The 21,682-nt window shown below is 44.5% G+C and overlaps 1 protein-coding gene across 1 annotated transcript in view; it reads right to left on the bottom strand.

Annotated features, from left to right (window-relative positions):
• LOC147671294 (beta-1,4-galactosyltransferase 2-like) overlaps positions 1 to 21,682 on the bottom strand; it is a 914,400-nt gene that overhangs the window by 139,210 nt on the left and 753,508 nt on the right. Inside the window, exons 4-5 of the mRNA XM_086948094.1 lie at positions 20,070 to 20,257; positions 8,595 to 8,717 (exon numbers count right to left, since the gene is read on the bottom strand). Coding sequence (XP_086804220.1) covers positions 8,595 to 8,717; positions 20,070 to 20,257 — 311 coding nt within the window. The remainder of the gene's footprint in view (positions 1 to 8,594; positions 8,718 to 20,069; positions 20,258 to 21,682) is intronic.

The following is a 21,682-nucleotide window of genomic DNA, read 5'->3' as shown; positions in this document are numbered from 1 at the left end:
CCAGCAACTGGTAATTGAACATTAGGCAAAGGTGGAGCTGTAGCACCTTGTACGTATGGTGGGGGTGACCTTAACAAGTAAGACAACAGAGGATCCTTTTCAGGGTCCTCTAATATCTTAGTTGTACTCGATGGCAAGGCAGGATAGCACTTGTCTATCGCTAGATTACGCTCTCTATTGGCCACCTCCATCGCTTTCTCAGATTCATTGAGTTGCAGCTGCTTGGCAGACTGTTCTAAAGTCAACTCTTGTTCTTTATGTTCTTTCTTCAGCTTTTCAGTTTCTCTCTGTTTGGATTCTTTTCGCCAATAACGGAAAGAATCAAACATTGCCGGCCGGGCTTTCTTCTTAAACAATTTCACTTCTAAATTGTCAAGAATTTCAGTTTCAAAACTACCATGTAGTGGCCAACTAAGGACACCGTCTTTTTCCGTGTAGCGGATCCATACCTCGTTATAAGAGATAGGGCCCACAACGAACTTGCAATAAAGATCATAAAGAGGAGTTCCAATCGGAGGAACCAGACATGAGTCCTCCAACCGGGAATCCCTGTTGCAACCAAAACAAGACAACATACAACTTTTCCGACTTACCATTTTATAATCCGGAACACAAACAGAACCAAACAAAAAGGTGCGCACTTGAACCAAGAACTTAGGCCTACCAAAGCGAACAAATGTATCGATACCCAAACTAAACCAAATGATTATCGTAACCAGAACAACCAGTGATAATCTTACGAAACCAAACCAAACCAAGAACTAAAAGGATTATCCAAACAGGAGCAAACCCTTACGAAGTAACCAAACAACTAGCAACCACTTAATACTTAACTGAGGCACTGAAGACGTCACCAAGGAGAAACCCGTCTTGTCTCGCCGTACTAAGGTCTGCACCTCGGTCAAGGCAGTGGACCACTGCAGCCGTCCGAACGGGAACCCTCGTGGAAGAGAACGTTGGGCCACTTTTGCGATATGCCGGGATCAATGGAGTGGGGCGCCTCCCTCTGGAATCTTCACACGAAGCTTCTCGAACTCTTCAGGCTTTTGGACCGGTACAGAATGACGTCGCCCCTACGTTGGGCGCCAATTGGAGTTCTGGACTTTTTGGTTCCGTCCAGAGGTGTCAGGGACAACACCCGAAGACCCCGGAGTTCTACCTGTCTCAGTGCACAAATAAACAGAAACACGGGCTTCTCGATGGTGGCGTCAAAGACCAAAGGTTTATTACTGCAGGGACACAGAAGTCACAGAAACTACACACGGGCAGATTCTAGGAGCCTGTTCGATTTGTACAAAGTGGGTTGCTCCTTAAATACTAAATTTTCAGCTTGGGGCAACATTCTTTACATGCTAGTACATTTCTAAACCTTCATGTCCTAAACAATAAATATTTGGTGTTACACAAGAATCGTCAACAATATCTGATGTCAAAACATTACGAACGAGGGGTTCCCACTGTTCCATCATAATCTCATGTCAACTTTTCATTCAAGAGCCGGACCGCCTCATAGTAAATTTCGTTACCTCCCCCTAATAAAGGCCCAGAAGGAAAGGAGCAGAGCCAGGTGCAGGAGATAGAAAAGCAGGATAAGAGATGTTTGTGGGTCGTAAAGGGGCAAGGCTACCAGCTTCGGCCGCCTAATCATGATCAGGCCAACGAACACGAGAACCAGTATAGCAGGACTGGCCTCGGGCTGGGGAGGCAGCTTTTGCCGAGTCATGCGGCCACAGCGTTTCTGTCCTAAGGTGTACGTGTCCTTAAACTAAATGGATTAATCAGAGGTCATTGTGTGTCCATTGACTATGTGAGGGCAAGAATACAAAATGGCTGCCATACTCTAAGATGGATGCCATGGGTGAATCAGAAATGTGTTTATAACAGGAGTGCTCTTGCTCGTAGCATAGCGAAAACACCAGGGTATGCTAAATGGATCATTTGCGGTTCACTGATACCAAAATTATGCGTTTACGACAATGTTGAAAACACGGGTTCAAATCGTCACGGAACCTCAATACCAGACCCAAGACAACAACTACCAATGCAAATCCCAGCATAACACAAATCTGGGGGTTCCCCCCGTTACAGGACACTCCAAGTGTGGAGACTGCAGTGTATGCCACCTTACAGAAAACACCAAAACCCTCAACCTGGAAGAAGGCAAAACCTGGTAACAGCGATCACACACCAACTGTTACAGCAGCAATGTGGTGTATCTGATCAAATGCATGTGTGCCAAACCATATATAGGCATGACAACGCGCAAGGTAAAGCAACGTATCAGTGAACACCGGAGTACGATTCGCTGCAAGAAAAACACCACAAGACTCACAGACCACTTCCTGGCGGCACATCATACACCCAATGATATGCAATGGACAGTAATAGAACAAGTACAACCAGGTCCAAATTTACAGAACCGCTTGTTTGAAAAGGAACAACGATGGATCTACAGGCTTTCGACACATAAGATAGGCCTGAACGACAATATTCCTTGGGCCTCTGTTTTAAAATAACTAGTACCCAGGGATACCTACAAACCACTGAAGCCTGCCACCCTGAAGTAATGACTTTTATGTAATACGGTGTTATATCCTCACACATCCGCCACTCTGAACCAGCCAGGCATACTGGGTGGAGGTGACACTGGACGCCCTACAATATCCCACTCCGCATAATTCCATCATTACAACCACATTGGTTGTTTGATCCGTCAAGAATGGCACTCCCATTACTTCTCAATACGACAGATCAACCTATGCACTAATGCAATTCATTGACCACCAAACATCCATTATGTTCAAACCATGGCATTACAATAGGCACAACAATATGCGCAGTCTGCAGCGCTAATACCTTCTTTCCAGACGCTTATAATTTACTAGCGCCGACTGTTGTCAAAATACCCTCTTGCCAGACGCTCATAATTTAATAGCGCCGACTGTTGTCAAATTATCTCCATCCATAAATATACACACTTTTTACAACGTTGCCATGTTCGCTTCAACGGTCCAACAATAACTTATGGATAATTCCTGTTAACGCTCCGACATCATAGCGTCATTCTGTGACCATCCCACAGCCACGGGCGTGTTATCACAACCTTTTTTGGCCGAGTGCGGCACCCGTAGCATAATACAGACAATGGTTACCCTGGCAACGCCCACGTGACACGAACCCCGCCCACCCTGAAAGCCGGCTCCTGACATTAACACACACAGGAGCACTGGCATTTGTAGCGAGCGGGGCAGCGGAGGAGAGATGTAGGTAACTGGCCTCTTCCATCACAACAAAACTGTAAGTAAAGCAGACCTGCTTTTTAGTTTCTGAGACTCACCGCCATTACCGAGTCCAGAATCTACTGCGACACGCGACTGATCTTGATCGGCAACCGTTTTTCGTAACAGTTGCCTCCATGTAATTGCAGAATACGTTTCATTAGGTGGTGACACCACTCCCTGCCCTCCGATGCAACAGACACTAGAATAGGAGTAAGCAGCCTCTCTTCTACCATTATATGTTTGTTTGTTTTTTGTGTTTTATGTAAGTAAGTCCTTGTGTGTCCCTTGATTTTTACGGGTAAACTATGCACATCTAAAAACGATCCTCGTGATCACAATAATAGGGCTGCGAGAGTTAGATATCACGCCACTATAATTACTAAGAGTGCGTGAGATTGGAATAAAAGTAGTGTATGCCACTGAGCACGCACCTTTTGATAAGTATGCGTGAGTTGGCAAAATAGCATGCCACTAGTGGGCCTAAGAACAGCACGACTATATCACGCAGATACCAACACAAATTCCTAATGAGAGTGGCATGAAGCATGAAGACACAGAGACACGATACTGCACAACGTAACAGGCATGTAATATTGATCACGTCTGATGGATGTTCGTTTCTCTCTTTCTTCCCCACAGGTCTTTTTGATTTTTATTACACACGCTCGCCCACTGAGGCTAGAGCTTTTCACCATTAGCGAGTTTTGCTAACTGGGTCACGAGGAATTAGGATTGGGTGCGCCTTTTAGGGGGCACAGACCGTCCACTTCCTTGTTTTTGGTCCTGACAAAAACCTGGCATATTCCATCTGAGGTTGAAACATGTAGACCAGTACACATACAGAGATACTTTTGGCCGTAACTACCCTCATAGTAACTCACCACTTTTTTAATTTTGTCCAGTTGCTTGTTAATAAAATTTATCTTCCCACTAAGTTAAACCAGGACAATTTTTAACACACCTTTTTTGCACTTACACTCACAACACGCTCCACTGTATTTCAGGTGTTGTAGCACACCCTGGAGACGCTAGGCCGCCAGGGTGGGCCCCGATGATGAAGCATGTCACCACTAGGCTGGTGAGTGAGGGGTTTTTAACAAAAGGATACATTCTTTCCTTTTGTCAGTCACACACCCCATTAGGAATTCTCTTGATTCTTTATGGTGGTACTCCTCTTTTTGTTTATCTAGCAGAATTGATGCAACCAGATGAAAAAGGACCATGGCTGGTACTGCTGTTCTGAAATCTGTCATCAGGCTGGAAAGCTTCCCTTTAATTAGGAGGTAGCGCTGGCACCATGTCGCTCTAATTGTCAGGAGAGATCTGTGTTGATGGTGCTTCTGCACTGACTGTCAGCTGGAAAGTGAAGCCGGTCAAGGCATGCATTTAGGATACCGAAAGGCCATCTTTTCTGATTGTCACCTATTCATTGTTCACGCCTAAGTGGCTGGATTAACTAGGCAGGTTTGTACCTTACCGAGATTAACAAGCGCACCACTTTTATTTGTGTCTTAATAATTGCTATTAATTCAACATACAGCTGTAAACAACTCATCAGCTAAGCACTCTGCAACAATCTCCTTTCAGCAAACAATCACCTCACTTGTGACTAGTAACAGGAAGGCTACAAGGAGGAGGGTGTTGGAGCAAATCATTATGGAAAAAAAGTATGTCAGTACATCATGGGTATCGCCTGCCATACATTTTGTGCCTAAATATATTTTAGAAAGATATTATCTCTGTGGTGTGGAATTTCTATTGTTAACTCCAGTGAGACAATACTTTTGTAAACAACATTTAGGGTACAATATTTATGTCAGAAAATATTATGACCACAATATACAAGCACCATACCTGAGAACCCAACAACTTTAAGCTCCATATTTCAAGCAAAGAGTAACATCCATATCCACGGTCTCACTATTGGCCAACTGTGGAACATTTAAATTCAGACTAAAGACGATCAAAATCTTCATGGTATTGAAACAACCAAGCACCATGGTCCAGTCCATCTCCCACCCGAAGCTTTGGCCGCGCTGCGGCTACGATGGCACTTGGAGCTTCCACTGGCATAATATATACATGCAACTCTTGTATGTGAAAATGCTTACATTGCTGACGGAGATGGGACTAACCTCTTTGGGACAACTATATCCCCACAATTCATTTATTAAATGGACAGAGCACTCATTTTGTGCTCATCAACTTCCCCTGAAGAAATTTGCATACCTTCGACTACATACAGCTTTTCCTATCTTTATAACCCACATTTTCGGATGAACCCATACAACTGAATACATTACAAATATTATTAACGGCTCCCAACAGGAAAGATCTGATGACACGCTTATATAAAGCTGCCCAAGAGGAATAGGCTGAGAAACCTACTGCAGCGTTGGATAGTTGGGAGCTGACGCTAGGAGAGACAATCGATGAACAAGACTGGCAATACAGCTGCACACAACTCACACTTCTCACTTTGAATTGCAACTTGCGTATCATTCATTTCAAATTCCTCCATCAACTATAATATACGCCGGCCAGGCTACACAGGCTAGACTTGAGAGAGACTGACACCTGCCAGAGGTGCAACGTATCGGGCTCTGACTTTTTACACACCTCTTGGTCATGCCCACAACTGCAGACATATTGGGACGAGATCACCTCCACACTATCCGAAATACTATCTGAGCAGATCCCTAACACTCCGTTGGTATGCATTCTAGGTGTTAGGAAACGTAAACTTGCTAGACGCAGGAAAGTCTTGGTGGTAGCATTGCTGCTTGCTAAAAGACATATTGCGATGAAGTGGGGAAGCAAAAGACCCCCCAGACTTAAGGACTGGATCACGGACATGACCTATTGTAAGACGATGCTAGAGACTTATGCAGAGGATATCCCACAAGCTTCGAGGCCCAGAAACTTCTGGGAGCTGCTTGTCCAATACTTACAGACAGCACAGGAACCCGAATCATGATCCGACTCAAGACGTAAATGGCCCTTACGATACCATGCCTGGGACACCACACAGGGAATAGGCACTATGGGACACAGTGAGTGTCGGACTGTTGGGGAGTGTAGAAACACATGTAAGGAGAGATGACATCTGCTGATCCAAGAATTACAAATGTGATAACTGATATGTGTATGATGTAGATTGTGACTCCAAATGTTATGTAATACTGAACAGTATAAACCGACATGTCTTGTGTGATATGAACTACTGTTTGGATGAAAAATAAAATAATGCTTTTTTTTTTAAGCCCTTGTATGTGACTCTTTATTTGGCAGGATAACGAAGAGGGGCTTCCACGGTGAAGGTAGTTCTTTTACTCTGTTGCAGCTACCTACATTCACTGTTGTGTGCTCCTGTTGTATTTGGAGACAAGCCGCACCCTCAGGTGTCTGCTTTCTTCCAGTCACCTCTCTCTCAGCTCCTCAGTGTTTCCAACACTGAACACAGGGACTCTAAGCCCTCCCGTGGACTCTTTGGGTAGTTGATATGCTTATCAGAGATTCGCAAGGGCCATCTAGAAAAACAATTGTGTTTGCAAAAACTCAGTACTGATTCCTGGTACTGACACATTTTCTGCAAGTTGTGGGACTCCATGCAAAAGGAGATTTGCTGTCCTTGATGAGTCCTTCAAAAACTGATACCACGGCTTCTGAATCCACATTACTATTACCATACGGCTTTACTTCTACCACTGAGGACTGACTTTGTATGACCTTTGTAGAAAGTCTATGTACTGAAGCTTCCGCAGCATGTTTAAGTTTTTTCGTGGTCAGTAAAGTCAAAGTCTCCTCTACCAAGGTTACTTCTTTTTCATTATTCCTTGTGGTGCCCCGTAAGTCACCAAGGGTTTCTAGAATCAGGGAATGAGACTTTCCAAGGCATCTGCCACCCATTAAAATTGGGGTTCCTCACTCTTTACCAGGGTGGCTAAGTGACCCGGTTGAAAGAAAATCTGACTTCTCCTAATTGGCCTTTTCCTTATCTTTGTCGTCTTTCAAGGCAATGTTGCGTGCCACTACTTTTCTGATAAATAGTGATAAAAACACTGTACCTTAGGATAACTCTTTTAGATCGCGGTACTTTACAACGCTGCCATTACAACGCAAGTCGTTACGACGACTTGCGTTGGAGGGCGCGGATTGTGGAATATTATAATTTTATATTCCAACACCAGTCCACGTAACAGTAGAGAAGGTGTTGGAATATAAAATTACAATATTCCTTAACCAACAGCGCCATCCAGCGCAAGTCGTAGTAACGAATTGCGTTGTAATGGCAGCGTTGTTAAGGTAGTGTGTTGTAAATACCACGTTGTAAACGATGTTTCCCTCGCAGACAGGATCATCCACAGGCAGGTCTTGAATTCATGAGGCTCATGTCGATTAGCCAATAATTCTGCAACCAAGCCCTGTTTTTTTCTCAGGGGACCGCTCTCATCTTTCTTATGGTTCTACTTTCTGTGCAGTCTTCCTTGCCACATCCACAGCCGCAGGAAAGAGGGCGAAGGCAGGTTGCTTGTCCATCTGAGAATGTTCTCACTACCTCTTGTTTCTGAATTAGAAACCAGTTCTGCACCTTCTGCCTCAGAATTGCAATTTTCTGCTTAGTTCTCTGCATCCAAAGTGGTTCCTCTACCCAGATCTACACTTGAATGGTGGCTCAACTGCCCTCTCGAATAAGCACCTCAAAATGTTGTAGCACCTGAGCTCTTAAGAATACACATCTTCTGAGATACCCACCAATATGTGCCCCCTGGCCCAGCAAAGTCCAACCCTGCAACGTTAACATGAGGGATAAATAAATATGTTTCAAAACCCAAGAACACCTAGAGGGTGTTGGGTGTTATTTACACCATGTAGTGTTGTATAATGTCACACTCTAAGTCATTCTTGTTTCTCCCTTTCTCTAAGTTGGACAGACTTGTAATGGACCATGGTCTCATATCATATGATGGACCGCCCCTCCCAGCTGTCATGGGGAAGATGCAGTCCCACTCAGAGGTGCACCTTTGGTCAACATTCATGTCTCATCTCACACTCTTGTGACTGTAGACACTCCCTTTCTTTCCACCAATAGGTGGGTGTCTCCTATTAAAAAAGTAAGAGGGCACAATTGTGTTCTGTGTAGGGATGTAAATATGTAGGGCTACTCACACAGCACCTCTAGAGCTGGGAAGCAATGGAGAGTGGGGCTCATTTTTTTTCTTAAGAGCAAATGCTCTCAGACACAGATGTGTTCTTGAAGGAAGTCTATCTCCAGACTGAGTGGGCTTCTGTATTCACCACCTGCTCTCTCACCTGTTGTAGATGTCGTCATCTTCTCCGCCCCAGCCCCAGTACTCATTCGGGAAGCCATTGATCTTCATGAACTGAGTCCTGCTCAAGCCGGATACTCCGCCAAAGTATCCTGCGTATGGTAGCCTGGAATGGACAAACAATTTACAAGTCAACAGGTCATCAAACTTTAACACAATGTGTGCTTGCCTCACTGGTTGTCAGACAGAGGAGTCATCTACAGAAAAAAACAAAATACCATCTTACCATCTATATCTTCTCAAGAAACAAAAACCTTTCATTTGCCTGCTCTCACTACTGCTGTCTACTACTTGTGTCAACTATTGAGCAAGTGGCAGTAAAATAAAAGATGACAAAGTCCATCCCAAGCATGAAGGCCAGGCACGCTCCACTAAAAATCAAGAAATATGATCATGATTTGCCAGTCTTTCCAAATACTTTTGCAGGATTTAATGCTGCGTTTGAGACCCTGGAAAGAAGAATACACTTTGGGATTAAAACATCAATATTGATAAGAGAGGGATAATGGACTGGAACATCAATAAAACTCAAGGTCAAGGGCAATCAAAAACTTCTGCCTCTGTGGCTATGACCGCACTCTGCAAATATTCTTATAAAATAAATAATACTCTCGCCTGCCAAGATTCTGAAACTCCCTCCCACAAATTAGATAAAAGGCCATGGGAAGGAGCTATGTTTAAGTATGGTGCTCTATTGATATGATGTGCCATCAGTTTATTCAAGGGTGATATTGTGTTGCGGGATGCTAAGACATGCAAGAACTCTATCCTAAATGTAAATAAACAGGCATTACAACACAAAGATTTTTTTTACACAGATGACGTAAGAGGCACCCTGGAACAGAAGACAGGGAGTTTTCTGGCCATGGCAATATTAGTTCATTCAAAAGACCATGTTGATTGTAATGTTCACAACTTAAGGCGGGTGTTGCTGCTGCTTTGTGCACTGCGTTGCATTAACAATGTTTCATGCCTTTCTGTCTAGTTACACAGTCGAAGCAGATTCTTGTTGCACCAGATACCTAAAGAGATGGGATCTAGTCAACCTAGATCCCAAGGTTCCTAATGGACAGGGAGATTGCAAGTTGCCTTTAGATTCAGAGAGAAGAAACGCTGTCTGTCCTTTTCTGAGAGGCACAAGTACAGTGGGGCTTCTGGTTTGAAGGGGCTTGCATAAGAAACACTTGGAGTAGACACAGTCAAAAAGAGTTTGAGACAGAGCTGAGGACTGTGGTGAGAGATAATGAGGTCACTTTGTTGCAGACACTTGCTTTGTACTTGTAGACGAGACAACGCATTTCTAATTTTATCCTGGCCATAAAAGAGAGCACGTATAGGTTTTATAGGTGGGGAGCATGACGCCCCCCCATGTCAGGCTGGCGAAGAATTGGGCTCCTATGGTTTAAGGTTCTGATGAGTCGGCAGTGGGTAATGGAGACTGCAGACAAAGATTACATATCTATAGTGGAGTTAGGTATTGACTACTGAGCTGAGTAGTTGTTTCCAGAGATAGCAGAGGTGATAGTGTATTTCAAGATGATAGGAAAGAGGTGATGTGGGTGGGAGGAGACGTGTCAAAGGTCCAGTCACAGGACTGCCCCTTGCATTTAAGGCTGACTGCTTCTTCGCATCTACTCCTTGAAGATCTCCATGCATGAACCGATGGAGGTCTCACCTATATTAATAATGTAGAAAATATATATGTTAAAGAAGTTAGGTAAGACCCTAGGGGCTCTACATGTGAATGGGAGGTTCAAAGTTTAATGGATCCAGTTTGACTATTTTTTCTCGGCTGCTCAGGAAGTGGTGCAGCCTCTTGCATGTGGGGCCTTTTCTGCTAAGGTACTGTGCAGCACTTTAATTATGTTTTTTTATAAGCCAATGTTTATTGACACATGAAAAAAGAACATAAAACCGGATTAATCAGAATGATGTATACAGACAGAAATTCCGGTAAGGCAGAGATGACTTGTGTGCCCCCCATTCGCCTGGGAAGCTTGGTCTCCACTGTCTCTTTTAGAATATAGAAAATGAAAATTAACCGTACCCAAAAAGAAAGGAAGACAAAACCCTCCCCCCACCTAGGAAACTCTCCGGGGCAACAGTATTAAGGATTACCGCCAAGTCGAAAGAGTGTTAAAAAGCAGTCTTGGGGATGAGGAAAAGAAGATGCGGAGGGTCATGTCTGCAGTCAGATAGATGGGGGGCTAGGTGGGCAGAAGGGCAAATGGTCTCGCCAGGGGAATAAATGAAGGGCCGAGGATGCATGTACAGAATCACCTAATACAGGCCTACTGGGAATCCTCTTCTAACTGGGGCAGGAGGTCGCAAATGATCAAGTCCCAGTAATCTGCTATGGGGAATTTTTGAATATCCCAAAACTCTTTTCTCTGTATCACATGAAAGCCCCCTGAGCCCCAAGGACCCTCACCCAGGGAATTTTCATTTCATCCATGTGGTAGCCCGTCAGTCTCAGGGCCACCCACTGGAGCTGGGCAGTCAAGTAGTGATGCGTGAAATTTGGGGCACCATACCTCCCCAGCAGGGGGCAATTCAGTGTGAGCAATGCCACTCTTTGCCTTCTAGAATACTAGATCAGATCTAAAAGCATGGAACCGAGACACTGCAGGTTAGGCCTAGGGGTTGTCACCCGGAGAGGCCTAGGGGTTGTCACCGGGAGATTGACAAAGTGGTATAACAACCTGGGGAGCATCACCATTTTGGACATGGCTCCTCGGCCTGCCATTGAGAGAGGAAGGGTGGTCCAGAAAGATATCTTAGAATGCAAGGAGCGCATTACTCTGCCAAGAACATCCGTCCCATGGTATATTTGGGATCTACTGATATTTAAAGGTTTGCGGGACCCATGTCAAGCACCCCAAACCAACTAAGACCAGTCGCTCAGGGAGGTGCTCTGAAAGAGATAACACCAGGGAATTTGCAAAAGCATTGAAATTATTACATCAAGCTGCGGTTTCACTAGTCGTAACTAGAAGTCCCTCACAAGTCAAATGCAAAAGCATTGAAACCCTTTCATGAAGCTGTAGTTCCACTAGTCGTTACTAGGTGTCCCTCATGAGTCAAATGCAAAAGCATTTGTCTTGCGGGACACCTAGCATCGACTAGTTGAACTGCACCTCTTTGTAGAATTATTTTGATATTGGGTACTATAATATTCACTGCCCACTGCTAATCTCGTTCCGTAATGCTTTGCAGGGACTTTGGTTGGGATTTAATTTTTGCCTTTAACTGTGCTTGGGGTGGGAATATCACTGAAGGGACCACCACTGAATCGTTCAGCATGATATGCTCTTTGTGTTCAAGGCATCTGCTTGGTCCTCTCCCTAGGTTAGGGGGGACCCCAGAATCATCACCTCTCTCATTGCCTAATATTTTTCATTTTTAACATTCACTTTTGTGAATTGGTTACATGCTTTTTAACGTGTAAAGTTGCTTTATCAAAGCATTTGTGGGTGTAGTTCAGTAGCTGGCTACGTGGAGGAACAGAGTTTTTGCCTGAATTCCGCAAATCTCTGCAAACTCTGCTAGCGGAGCGGAGCTCATTGCCCAGGCCTTCTTTTAAGGCCTTTCATAAAGGCTTTAATTACTGGATATTTGAATAGGGCTAAATGTGCGTATGTGCTCCAATGTAGAACGGGAATCAAGGATCTCCACTAGTATATGATCAAGGAGATCGGGCGTGGGGTCGGCAGAGGAGGCAGGAAATGTGGGGGTCTTTAGAGTTGCAGTGAAGCCCTCCATGATCTCCTCTATGGCTGTGTGGCACATTGCTTTGGCATTCGTCAGCTTGGTCTGGCTCATTGTAGATGGCAAATCACAGAATTCGAGTATCAACAGCCCCCCTTCACCTACGGTTGTCCAAAGGGCAGCTATAAGGCCCAACAGGCACCCCCGCAGAGAGTCTGGCACAAGCAGCCTCAGGATCCAGGTCCACACTTCATCGTCCGAGGCAACATCCGGATTGGCAGGGACAACTGCCGGAAAGGACCAGGCCTATGGTCCTCTCTGGCCTCTTCTTAGGTCAATCTATTTCCTGGTGCCAACACTCCAGCCCCACCTCCACCAAAGGAGGTGGCATCCTCCAGTCACGCCCCCCCAGGATGTCGCTGTGAGACCGCCCTTGACAGGGCCGTCACACGCAGCCTCGGGTCATGGTGCCACACTCCCTCATCTGGGGTCCCAGTCTGTGTCAGTGAGGGGTCATCGGGTCTGAGGTTCCAGTCTGGGTCAGTGAGGGGCTGTCGGTAGGGACCAAGGCAGGATCTGCAGTCCGCTCTGGCCCCACCTGCAGCCTCCAAATATCTCAAGGCTGATGGTCAGGCGCCTTCAGAGCCCCGGGGGTTCTCCCAGGTGGAGACCTCACTACAACTCTGGTCACCACTTCTGGCAGACCACCAGCAGCACAACTCGGCAGCAGGGGTCCCCCACCGCGCGACTTCCAGGGCCACAGCCATAATAGCCAAGAAGGGAGTGGGGACCTACTGCCACAACACCACTGTCTAGTGCCCGGTGCAAGGCCACTCACCGCCATATGGCTCGGACCCTGGTTTCGGGTTCACAGGCAATTCGGCCACCCCCATGGGTTCCAGCCACCAGTCCGTTATAGCGTGGGCAGGAAAGGAGCAGGCTGTGGGGCACTAGATCCTAACAGTGCTCAGGAGGCCAGGGGCTGCTGCCGCCCTGCAGCCGCAGCCTTCTCCTTTGCCCAGCCAGTAGTAGGTCTTATCCAGCAGGTCTCTTTGACTGTAGCCCGCAATGTCAGCCGGATGTCTCGGGTCCATCCAGGCCCCAGGCAAGGGCCTGGTCTAGCAGCAGGTCATTTTTCCCCTAGGCAGCGGTGGAGCTCTCCTAAGCTCTCCTGAGGTGCTGCCGCCATCTTGTACGCCTCATCACGCCCCTTTAATTATGGTTATGGAGTTTGACATTTGCAGTTGCAGAATCCTGCTGAACTGGTTCAGCCATTTCTGCGCTGTTTGTTGGCTTGGTGTTTTTTTATCTCCTAATTGCAATAATTGTCTTTTTGGCAGACACCTGTATGCGTCCAGGTCTGGTGTGCGTGCAGCTGCACAGACCAGTGTTTTAGGAAGTAGGTGTGAAACATATATTTCTTCCACCTGTTTTTAAAACATAACATGTAATTCTACATTTTATGTTTTTCTGGCAGCTTCTGCTGCAAATGAGATTTCCTGAAATATAAAATAAAATGTGGCATTTGATTTGAAACTTTAGAAGCCAAGCTGCAACCTTGGCATTGATAGCATTTTCTGATCAGATAACCTTGGCTTGCAAGTGAAGTGGTGAAGTTAGATTTCAGGTTCTCAAATGCCCTTCAGCCTTTATGAGATATAAAATATGTTCTGACTTAGCTCAGCTGTAATGCATTCCAGTGACATATACACTGCTGTCTAGAATCACACTCACTTTATACTTTGTGTTGATTGCGCTCTAGCTTTCAGTGAATTTCAGGAATTATATTTTTAACATAAGTTAAGGTCATAACACCTAACCTAACTGTAAAGTCATTTTAGCCTTTGTTTTTTTCAGTGAAAGTGTATATGTATATCCTCTACTTCAATTTGCATTCACCAGCCAGCTGCCTGAATACCGGGGGTGCTCGTAAAGACTCTTGTGTCCGAGCATACACTCGTTGCAAAGTCCTGTCCACTGACAATGGAAAAAGAAAAAGAACGGCACTCTGGGAGTTTAATCACCATCCATACCCATTCAGCAGTTTAACAGAACGTCAATGTGTTTCGGCTGCCATAGCCTTGTTCAGGAAGTTGACGTCAACAGGTTTGACATTCTGTTAAACCGCTGAATAGGTATGGATGGTACTTAAATGGGTCTACATCACCTGAAGTGCCATTCTTGTTCTTCCTTTTTTCATTGTTAGAGGACAGGACATGGGTATGCTGGCTAAACAGATGTGAAAAGAGGATGCTATACTTAAATGTTAATATTTTAAAATTAAGGAACTGTTTAGCGACTAAGAAAATGGATTTGCAGAGTAAACAGATGTGCAAAGGGGATGCAGTACTTATGCACGTGTCTCTAACTAGTTTTAGCCCCTTTACAGTGCTAACATATAATATAATTTTTAAAGGGGCTTTAAAGGGGCTACAACTAATTAGAGAGAGATGTGCATAAGTACTGCATCCCCTTGCACATCAGTTTACTCAGCAAACCCATTTTCTTAGTCGCTTAACAGTTCCATAATTTTAAACTCGTAACATTTTAGTTATTATATACAACATATATGTGTGTGCGCGTGTGTGTGTATGTCCCTCTCTAACTAGTTTTCATTTCAAGCCTTCATTAACATCTCAATGCTCATCTACTTTAGCCTGTTCTTCAGGAAAGGATTTAAATTCAACAGCTTCTATTTCAACACTATGGCATTCAGAAGTGCCAAGCTTTTGTCTTGAATGAAAAATGTTAGCGCTCTAGTTGTTCGTTAGAACTCTTTGGGGGTGCTGCAGTTGATCACTAGGGATTTAAGAGAAAGAATGCTGCTGGTGTTGAAAGTACATGTTTTGCTCTTCGTTTCAGAATAGTCTATTTAAATGGATGAGGAAGATATTTGAAAAGTCATAGAAAATGAGTCCTCATTTTAGCTTTCTCGAGCACTAACCATAATTTCTATAACAAAAGAACCATCCATATTCATTCAGCAGTTCAACAGAACGTCAATATGTTTCAGCTTAATTTGTATATTTTGTACAGTAATTTTGTAAATTTTAAAAGGAAATGCTTTATGTTTTGCAGCTTGGATTCCAGCAAGATGGCTTCTGGCGTGCCACCATTTTGGCATTGTTACAGAATGTTAGCATTCAACTTGTTCAGCAGAAAACAGTGGGGAGCTGTGGTAGTACACCGGGGAATCAACTCACAGGTTGCTGTTGTTGGAAGTGCATGTTTTGCTTAGAATGTCAGAAATAATCTTACATGGCCTCAGAAGATAGAGTGAATCTATAGGAAATGTGCTCTCGTTTTAGCTTCTGGAGCACCTGCCAAAACCTTCATGAGAGAAAACTGATTTCTCTCAAACATGATTTATCATATCCCAGCAGGGGTGGAGAGCGGTTTCAAACTTTTCACATGGTAACATCACTAGGGAACTCACTGGAATTCCTAAGCGGAGTATAATACCACCAATAAATGGCTTTTATTGTGACTATAATCTGTGACTAGCATTTATATGTGCTCCTTTTTGTGAACCTCAAAAAAACCTGGAATTTACTACAATGCCACAATATTTTGGCGCGTCGATAATTCTGTCCTCGATATTCTGGCATACAACTATGAAATGGAACTTGATGTAGTGGGAAATGCGGATAGAACCATCGTATTGGTGAATAACATGCTGGACTTTTGTGGGTTTATACAAAAAATGGTGCTTTACCACTGGGACAACAGATGTAACCATGAAAAGCTAAGGTTATGGCGGAAACAGGTATACAACTTGTGCTTCACATAATGGAGGCAATGGGTACCGCAGTCTAAGGGACTGCAATTTAGAGTCAACGTGGACTCTGGCATGGCAATGATACTGTGTATACTGAAACAATAAACTGGCAAAACAATTGTATGTACTGACTTAAATATTTGCTTTGTTGCAGCATCAGTAACCTAATGTATAACTGCTTTCTAAACCTTAAGCATTGTAGGGTTCGTAATAAATATTCTGTACAAATGCGTGCCCACCAAGCAACAAGCCTTGCCGTTGTCCAAGCTCCCCCATGGCATAATGAGCAGCCCCTTGGCGCTAATATGCAGTCCTCTGACACAAGTTACTTTGGCTCATTTGAGCACTGATGCCCAAATGGCAGGCTGGCACACTAACCAGCAGCGTGCCATATTTGAAAAGCACCCTTGGCCGGCTAAGACACTGAGCATAGGGACAGTGAAGCCAACAAACCCGGGTCTGTGATTTTATATTGAGAGTATTTTACGGTTTCCATGTGATTTTTGGTGCAGTTGGTCCATATTGTTCTCCTATGGTGCAGGCGTTTGACTCCTGGGCTCACAGTGTGTTGTATTGGGCATCCAGTTTTCCTCTTGGGCACACACCATTGTCTGCTATGGGGAAATCTTGCAATGACCGATAATTTTTTGAAATAACTCTTCCTTTCCAGAACTCCTCATAAAACCTCTGGGCTTTTGGACTGCACAGATGGAAATCTGTGTTGTAAAATGAACGCTGGCAGCCTTTTTCCCAAGATGCCTGAAGAGGAAAGCGCCCCTCGACACTGATGGAAATGGTTGGAACCATGGGCTTCCCTGCTTCACTCAATGGTGCAAGGGTGAAACCATTTTCCGGAGAGCTTATCTTCTTCTGCTTGACAATGCTGGAGTGGGGCTGGAATGCCATGAATTTTCTAGATTAAAACCTTAGATATGGCCTTTTCCCGGATTCTAGGAATCCAAGGGCGGCCAGGAAAGGCTCGCTCACAGCCTAGCACAGCTAAGAAAAGAGCCGAAAAGTGCGGGAATATTCTAACCTTAAACTGACAGGATTCACTCTTCCTTGTCCAGGAAACAATCAATTACAAGAACCGAAAACCGAAGGGTGGAATGTGCTGGCTTGACGTGGATCCTTCTGTGTTTGGATCATCAGCCCTTTGCCCGGGGTCACGTGCCAGCCTGTTCCATCTCCCTACAGGGGGTGTCCTGCAGCTTCTGAACTCGCTGCTCTGAGGCAGAGAAGGGGCAGTGGCTGGAGAATGAGGGAGCAAGCCGGCCTCAGCAGAGAAGACGTTTATTAAAGCTTTGTATCTTCAAGAAAGATCTGTGCATTCAATGTGGATATTTCTGAGGGTGCCCTACATGTTTCTTCGGCTTCGCACCTTTCCAATTTCTCTTTTCTCACACTCAGTGCTTCATTTGTAAAAAAAAAAAAAAAATGCATGGGCTTTCGTCAGGAGGCCACTGCAACCCGCATCACATATCACCCCTGCCATTCTGCCAGTGATAGTAACAACACAACTACTAACCATCACACTTCTAAAAGCGTGACAATTCGGACTATTTCAGGTGTCCCCCAAAGCTATACGAATGGCTTGGGCACGAGATAATAGTCATTTTTTATGTATTTTGAATTAAAAGTTAACCGTTGTGATCATCTCTAAATTAGCCAGACAGAGCCTCCTTGTGGCAGACTGTCACAAGCATAAGTGTTGACAATTAAGTGTCATGCCTAGCACCGGAAACCACCAGCTCAAATTAAGCACTGCTCACACGTTACCAGCTAGTGGTTTTACATCCGCTGCAACCGCTTTGTTAAGATGACTTATCTTGGCGCAAGTTACCTCCATCAATCCGCTCGGTCATAGGGTCATATTTGGAAGTGGGTTGGTGGGTAGCAACAGCCATCCACCACAAAATAGAAGGTGTTGAGTTCTCCCACCTCCACATTAGTCACTTCATTTAGAATCGCAGGAAAACAATGTATTATTGGCAGGGCGGTCCACTACTCCACGGAGGCAACACTCTTTGCAGTCCTAGCACCAATACGGAATGGCTGTGTATTGCATTATGTTGTATTGTTGCATTGCATAGTGTTTACTGTCCCTGTGTGGGGCACTGAAGTACTTAGCTGGAAGCACTTCGCTATATGGACAGCTAGCTATGCCATGTAGGCAGGGGATTAGCTTCGGGGTGTTTGGGGTGCTACACCCCCCCAATAAATTTATTTTCTGATGAATAGTTGGGTGCAGGTACTTTTAGTCGGGTATGGTGAGGTGTCTGTGAAATTTCACCTGGGATTCTGCATGCACACACTGACAAAAATATACCCACGCTCTCTCTCATCTGTTGTGAAAGCCCTAAAAAATGTTGTATATTTAACAAAATATTGTGTTTCCCTCAGTTAGTACTCCTACCAATGGGCATTCCTCTCCCTTCCACTGCTTCTTTAGCCCCTCTCACGCACCGCGCTTGTCCTATAATTTAACATTATATGCAGCATGATTGTCGGAAAATCACATCCCCCAATCTCACTGACCAAGCTACGCCCCCACATGTAGGGTGTGTGCTTGGAAGTTATTTTGTGATCCTATTTGGGAAGTGTTTCCATGTCGTGTGCGATGACCACAGAGGTGCGGTTATCATGTTATGCGACGCGGCGTGTAGCAGTGTGATGGATGATGAGGTGCGAGAGACAGATGCACAGTTTATTGTTTCTTGCACTCAGGCAGCTTTAAACAGCTCTGCAGGCCCCTTTATGATATTTCTTATGATTATAGTCTGTTTAGCGGGTTACTGCACTGGAGGTTGCGCCCAAATGAGGATGGCTCATCCAATGTTATTCTCTCTGGAGGTCCGTTTGTTCAGGGCGGCCACTGAAGCCATGGTACTCTCAAAAAGAAAATCTTTTCAATATTCTTCATGTGCTAGGAGAAAACTCCCAGGTCAAGAGTGATTTTCATTATGTGTGTCCTGCAGATGGACGCTTGCTACGTTAGACTATCTTCAGAACAGGTATAAGTGATGGGTGTTCCGTCAGGTTTCCCTGCCATCTCAGAATGTGTGCAGTTGTATTTTCCCTGAAGGAGTTGCCACTTAAAATACAAGAGTCATTCAAGGGGAAAAGGTCCACTCCTGAGACTCAAATCACTATCACTGGTACGAAGCGCCTCACCTCAACAGCTGCTTGACAGATCAGCTGCCAAAAAACAAGCAAGGTACTTGAACTTCTAGCACTCATTACAATTCAAACTCTCAAGGTAAATGAGCTCTAAAGCCTTGAGTCAGAAATGGCATGGTGGAAAAGTATGTGGGAAAGGGAATCTCCTTCTTTTTAGATAAAACATCCACATTAACTTGTCAATAAGTGTGGTATCTTTGAGAGTGAGGCTGGCAGTACTAGGCTCCCAAAGTCAATCCCATGCAGCCTCTACTGTGTTGACTTTTTCCTATCCCGTCTCAATTGATCGAAATAAGACTTTATCTTCTTTTTTATGTGAAACTACAAAGGGCATGATTTAGATTCTGGCAGGGTCCCTGCCCCGCCAAACCTTTGGTTTTCCTACCTTGATTAGAGGTGAGAGCATCACCATCAGCTAGCTGTCCTGTCTGACACCCTTCACCTGGCAGCCACTGCATCGCAGGATTACAGTAGTGGTAGCCCTGTTCTATGTTGGGTGGGATTAGCCATTATTTCACCTGCCAGATCCACCAGTCACATAAAAAACGAATGCAGAGTGGGCTGAAACAACAGGGTGGACAGCAGTGCATTCACCTTTGCTGAAAGTGCATCTACCGTAGAGGCAAATTCACTGTCAGCAAAGAGACAGGCGATGATATTTAAATAAGGCGAGCGGTCCTGCACTGGAAGAGCAGAAGCTAGGACCTCCATCAACCAAAGCCTACATGATGTCCCAGTGTGTATCTGCCTCACTAGCCTGGTAGCCTCCAATACCGTGCTCTGAGATCTTACCGGAATCCAAACTTGTCCATGGCGATTGCAAAGTGGCGCGGCTGCTCATAGCAGTGATACAGGTTCCGGTCGTCCATGGGGATGAGGTCCACATCACTGAAGATGAAGCAGTCATAGTCCACTTCCTTCAGGGCCTCCAGAAAGCCAACGTTCAGCAACTTGGCCCGGTTAAAGCTGTCCTCGCCCAGCTGTGAAGGACAGACCACAAAATGTCATTTCAGTTTCACGGTCAGGCAAGCAAAAAGAATTGGAGCAGGCAAGTTCAATCGCTGTTGAGTTGCTTAGGGCAAGCAGTGTGTTTCACAGTCATGGACAATGACATATAATGTTCTTCTTGAATTCAGAGTGAGGAGAACTGCAGACACATTTCTGATGGGATATAAATTAACTTCATAATTCAGCATAAGGTACACAAATGTGGGAGCAAGATTTGAAAGCGCTCCTTACTGACCACACTACTCAGCAGTCAAGTGATGGGCTTGTTTTTAGAACAGCATTTTTTCTATAAAGCATCTAAACTTCAAATCTGCTGTTTCTAAGCGGAGTTACAACTCACTGATTAATGGTATTCAATCAATCAAAAACCTTTATTCCAGCACAATCTCCATGGGCCATAAAAGCACAATAAAATTCAATACAATACATCATTATTTTTTTAAAAACATTTAAAACATTGAAATATGCCTCCAGGGCTTGATGATAAGATAAGAATGCAATATCGAAATTATTTAAGCATTCTTTGCCTGATTCGTATTACACTGCATATATATGAAGCAACATTAAAGCATACAGCAGAAGTTGCCAAAGGACACATAGTGCATAGCAGCTTTGTGAGCATGAATATCGTGCGAGTTAAAAATAGGCTTAAAGAAATATTTCCTTGTGTCCAGATGAAACTGACAAAGAAGCATACAGTGCAAAGTGCTCTGTTTTGAGGTTCCATTACAAGGGCATGGAGCAAACAATCTATTCCAATGGTTAATTTTGGGGAAGGAAACAAGATGATGTACAATGCTCATCCACAATCTCGTTAAAACAACACGCTGTTGCAAGTTTGACACCTGGGTCAGATAAGGTTGAAAGCCCTCTGGAGGAGTGTAGGTTATATATGCAACTATACTTTGTTTCTTCTCGTCATCAAAGACTCTCTTTCTTGACCTTAAATCAGACAGGAGAACCTTAACCTCCAGTTTCCCATTAGACAGAATTCTACCTGGATCCTGAAACCCAGAAAAGTCAAACAGCGACCTAAGATTGTCATTGATAAAATACTGCCTTGGAATTTTAAGGGTATGCTCTTAAGCTGAACAGTTCCATATGATAGCCTGTGTAAATTAATTCTCCAATTTGGCCCAAACTGAGTGCCATAAGGAAGGAATATGCTACTTACCAGTATGCATCTGTTCTTGGCATAGAGGGCTGCAGAGTGGTACATTATGAATAGATCGCCATCTGGTGTTGGGCTCGGATGATTGCACTTTGTTTTTCTCTTGGAGAGTCTTTTGTATCTTGGTGACTCCTCCCTTAGTTGGTAGTGCGCATGGGCATCGGCTCCATCCTTAGATGGTTTTGCCATAGTAGGGTTAGATGGAGTAGTATAGTAGAATACAGAT

The sequence above is a fragment of the Lissotriton vulgaris genome, unplaced genomic scaffold, assembly GCF_964263255.1.
Source record: "Lissotriton vulgaris unplaced genomic scaffold, aLisVul1.2 SCAFFOLD_329, whole genome shotgun sequence".
Lineage (NCBI taxonomy): Eukaryota > Metazoa > Chordata > Amphibia > Caudata > Salamandridae > Lissotriton > Lissotriton vulgaris.
The sequence above is the reverse complement of the archived record's forward strand: the minus strand, read 5'-3'. Positions and strand labels throughout refer to the sequence as shown.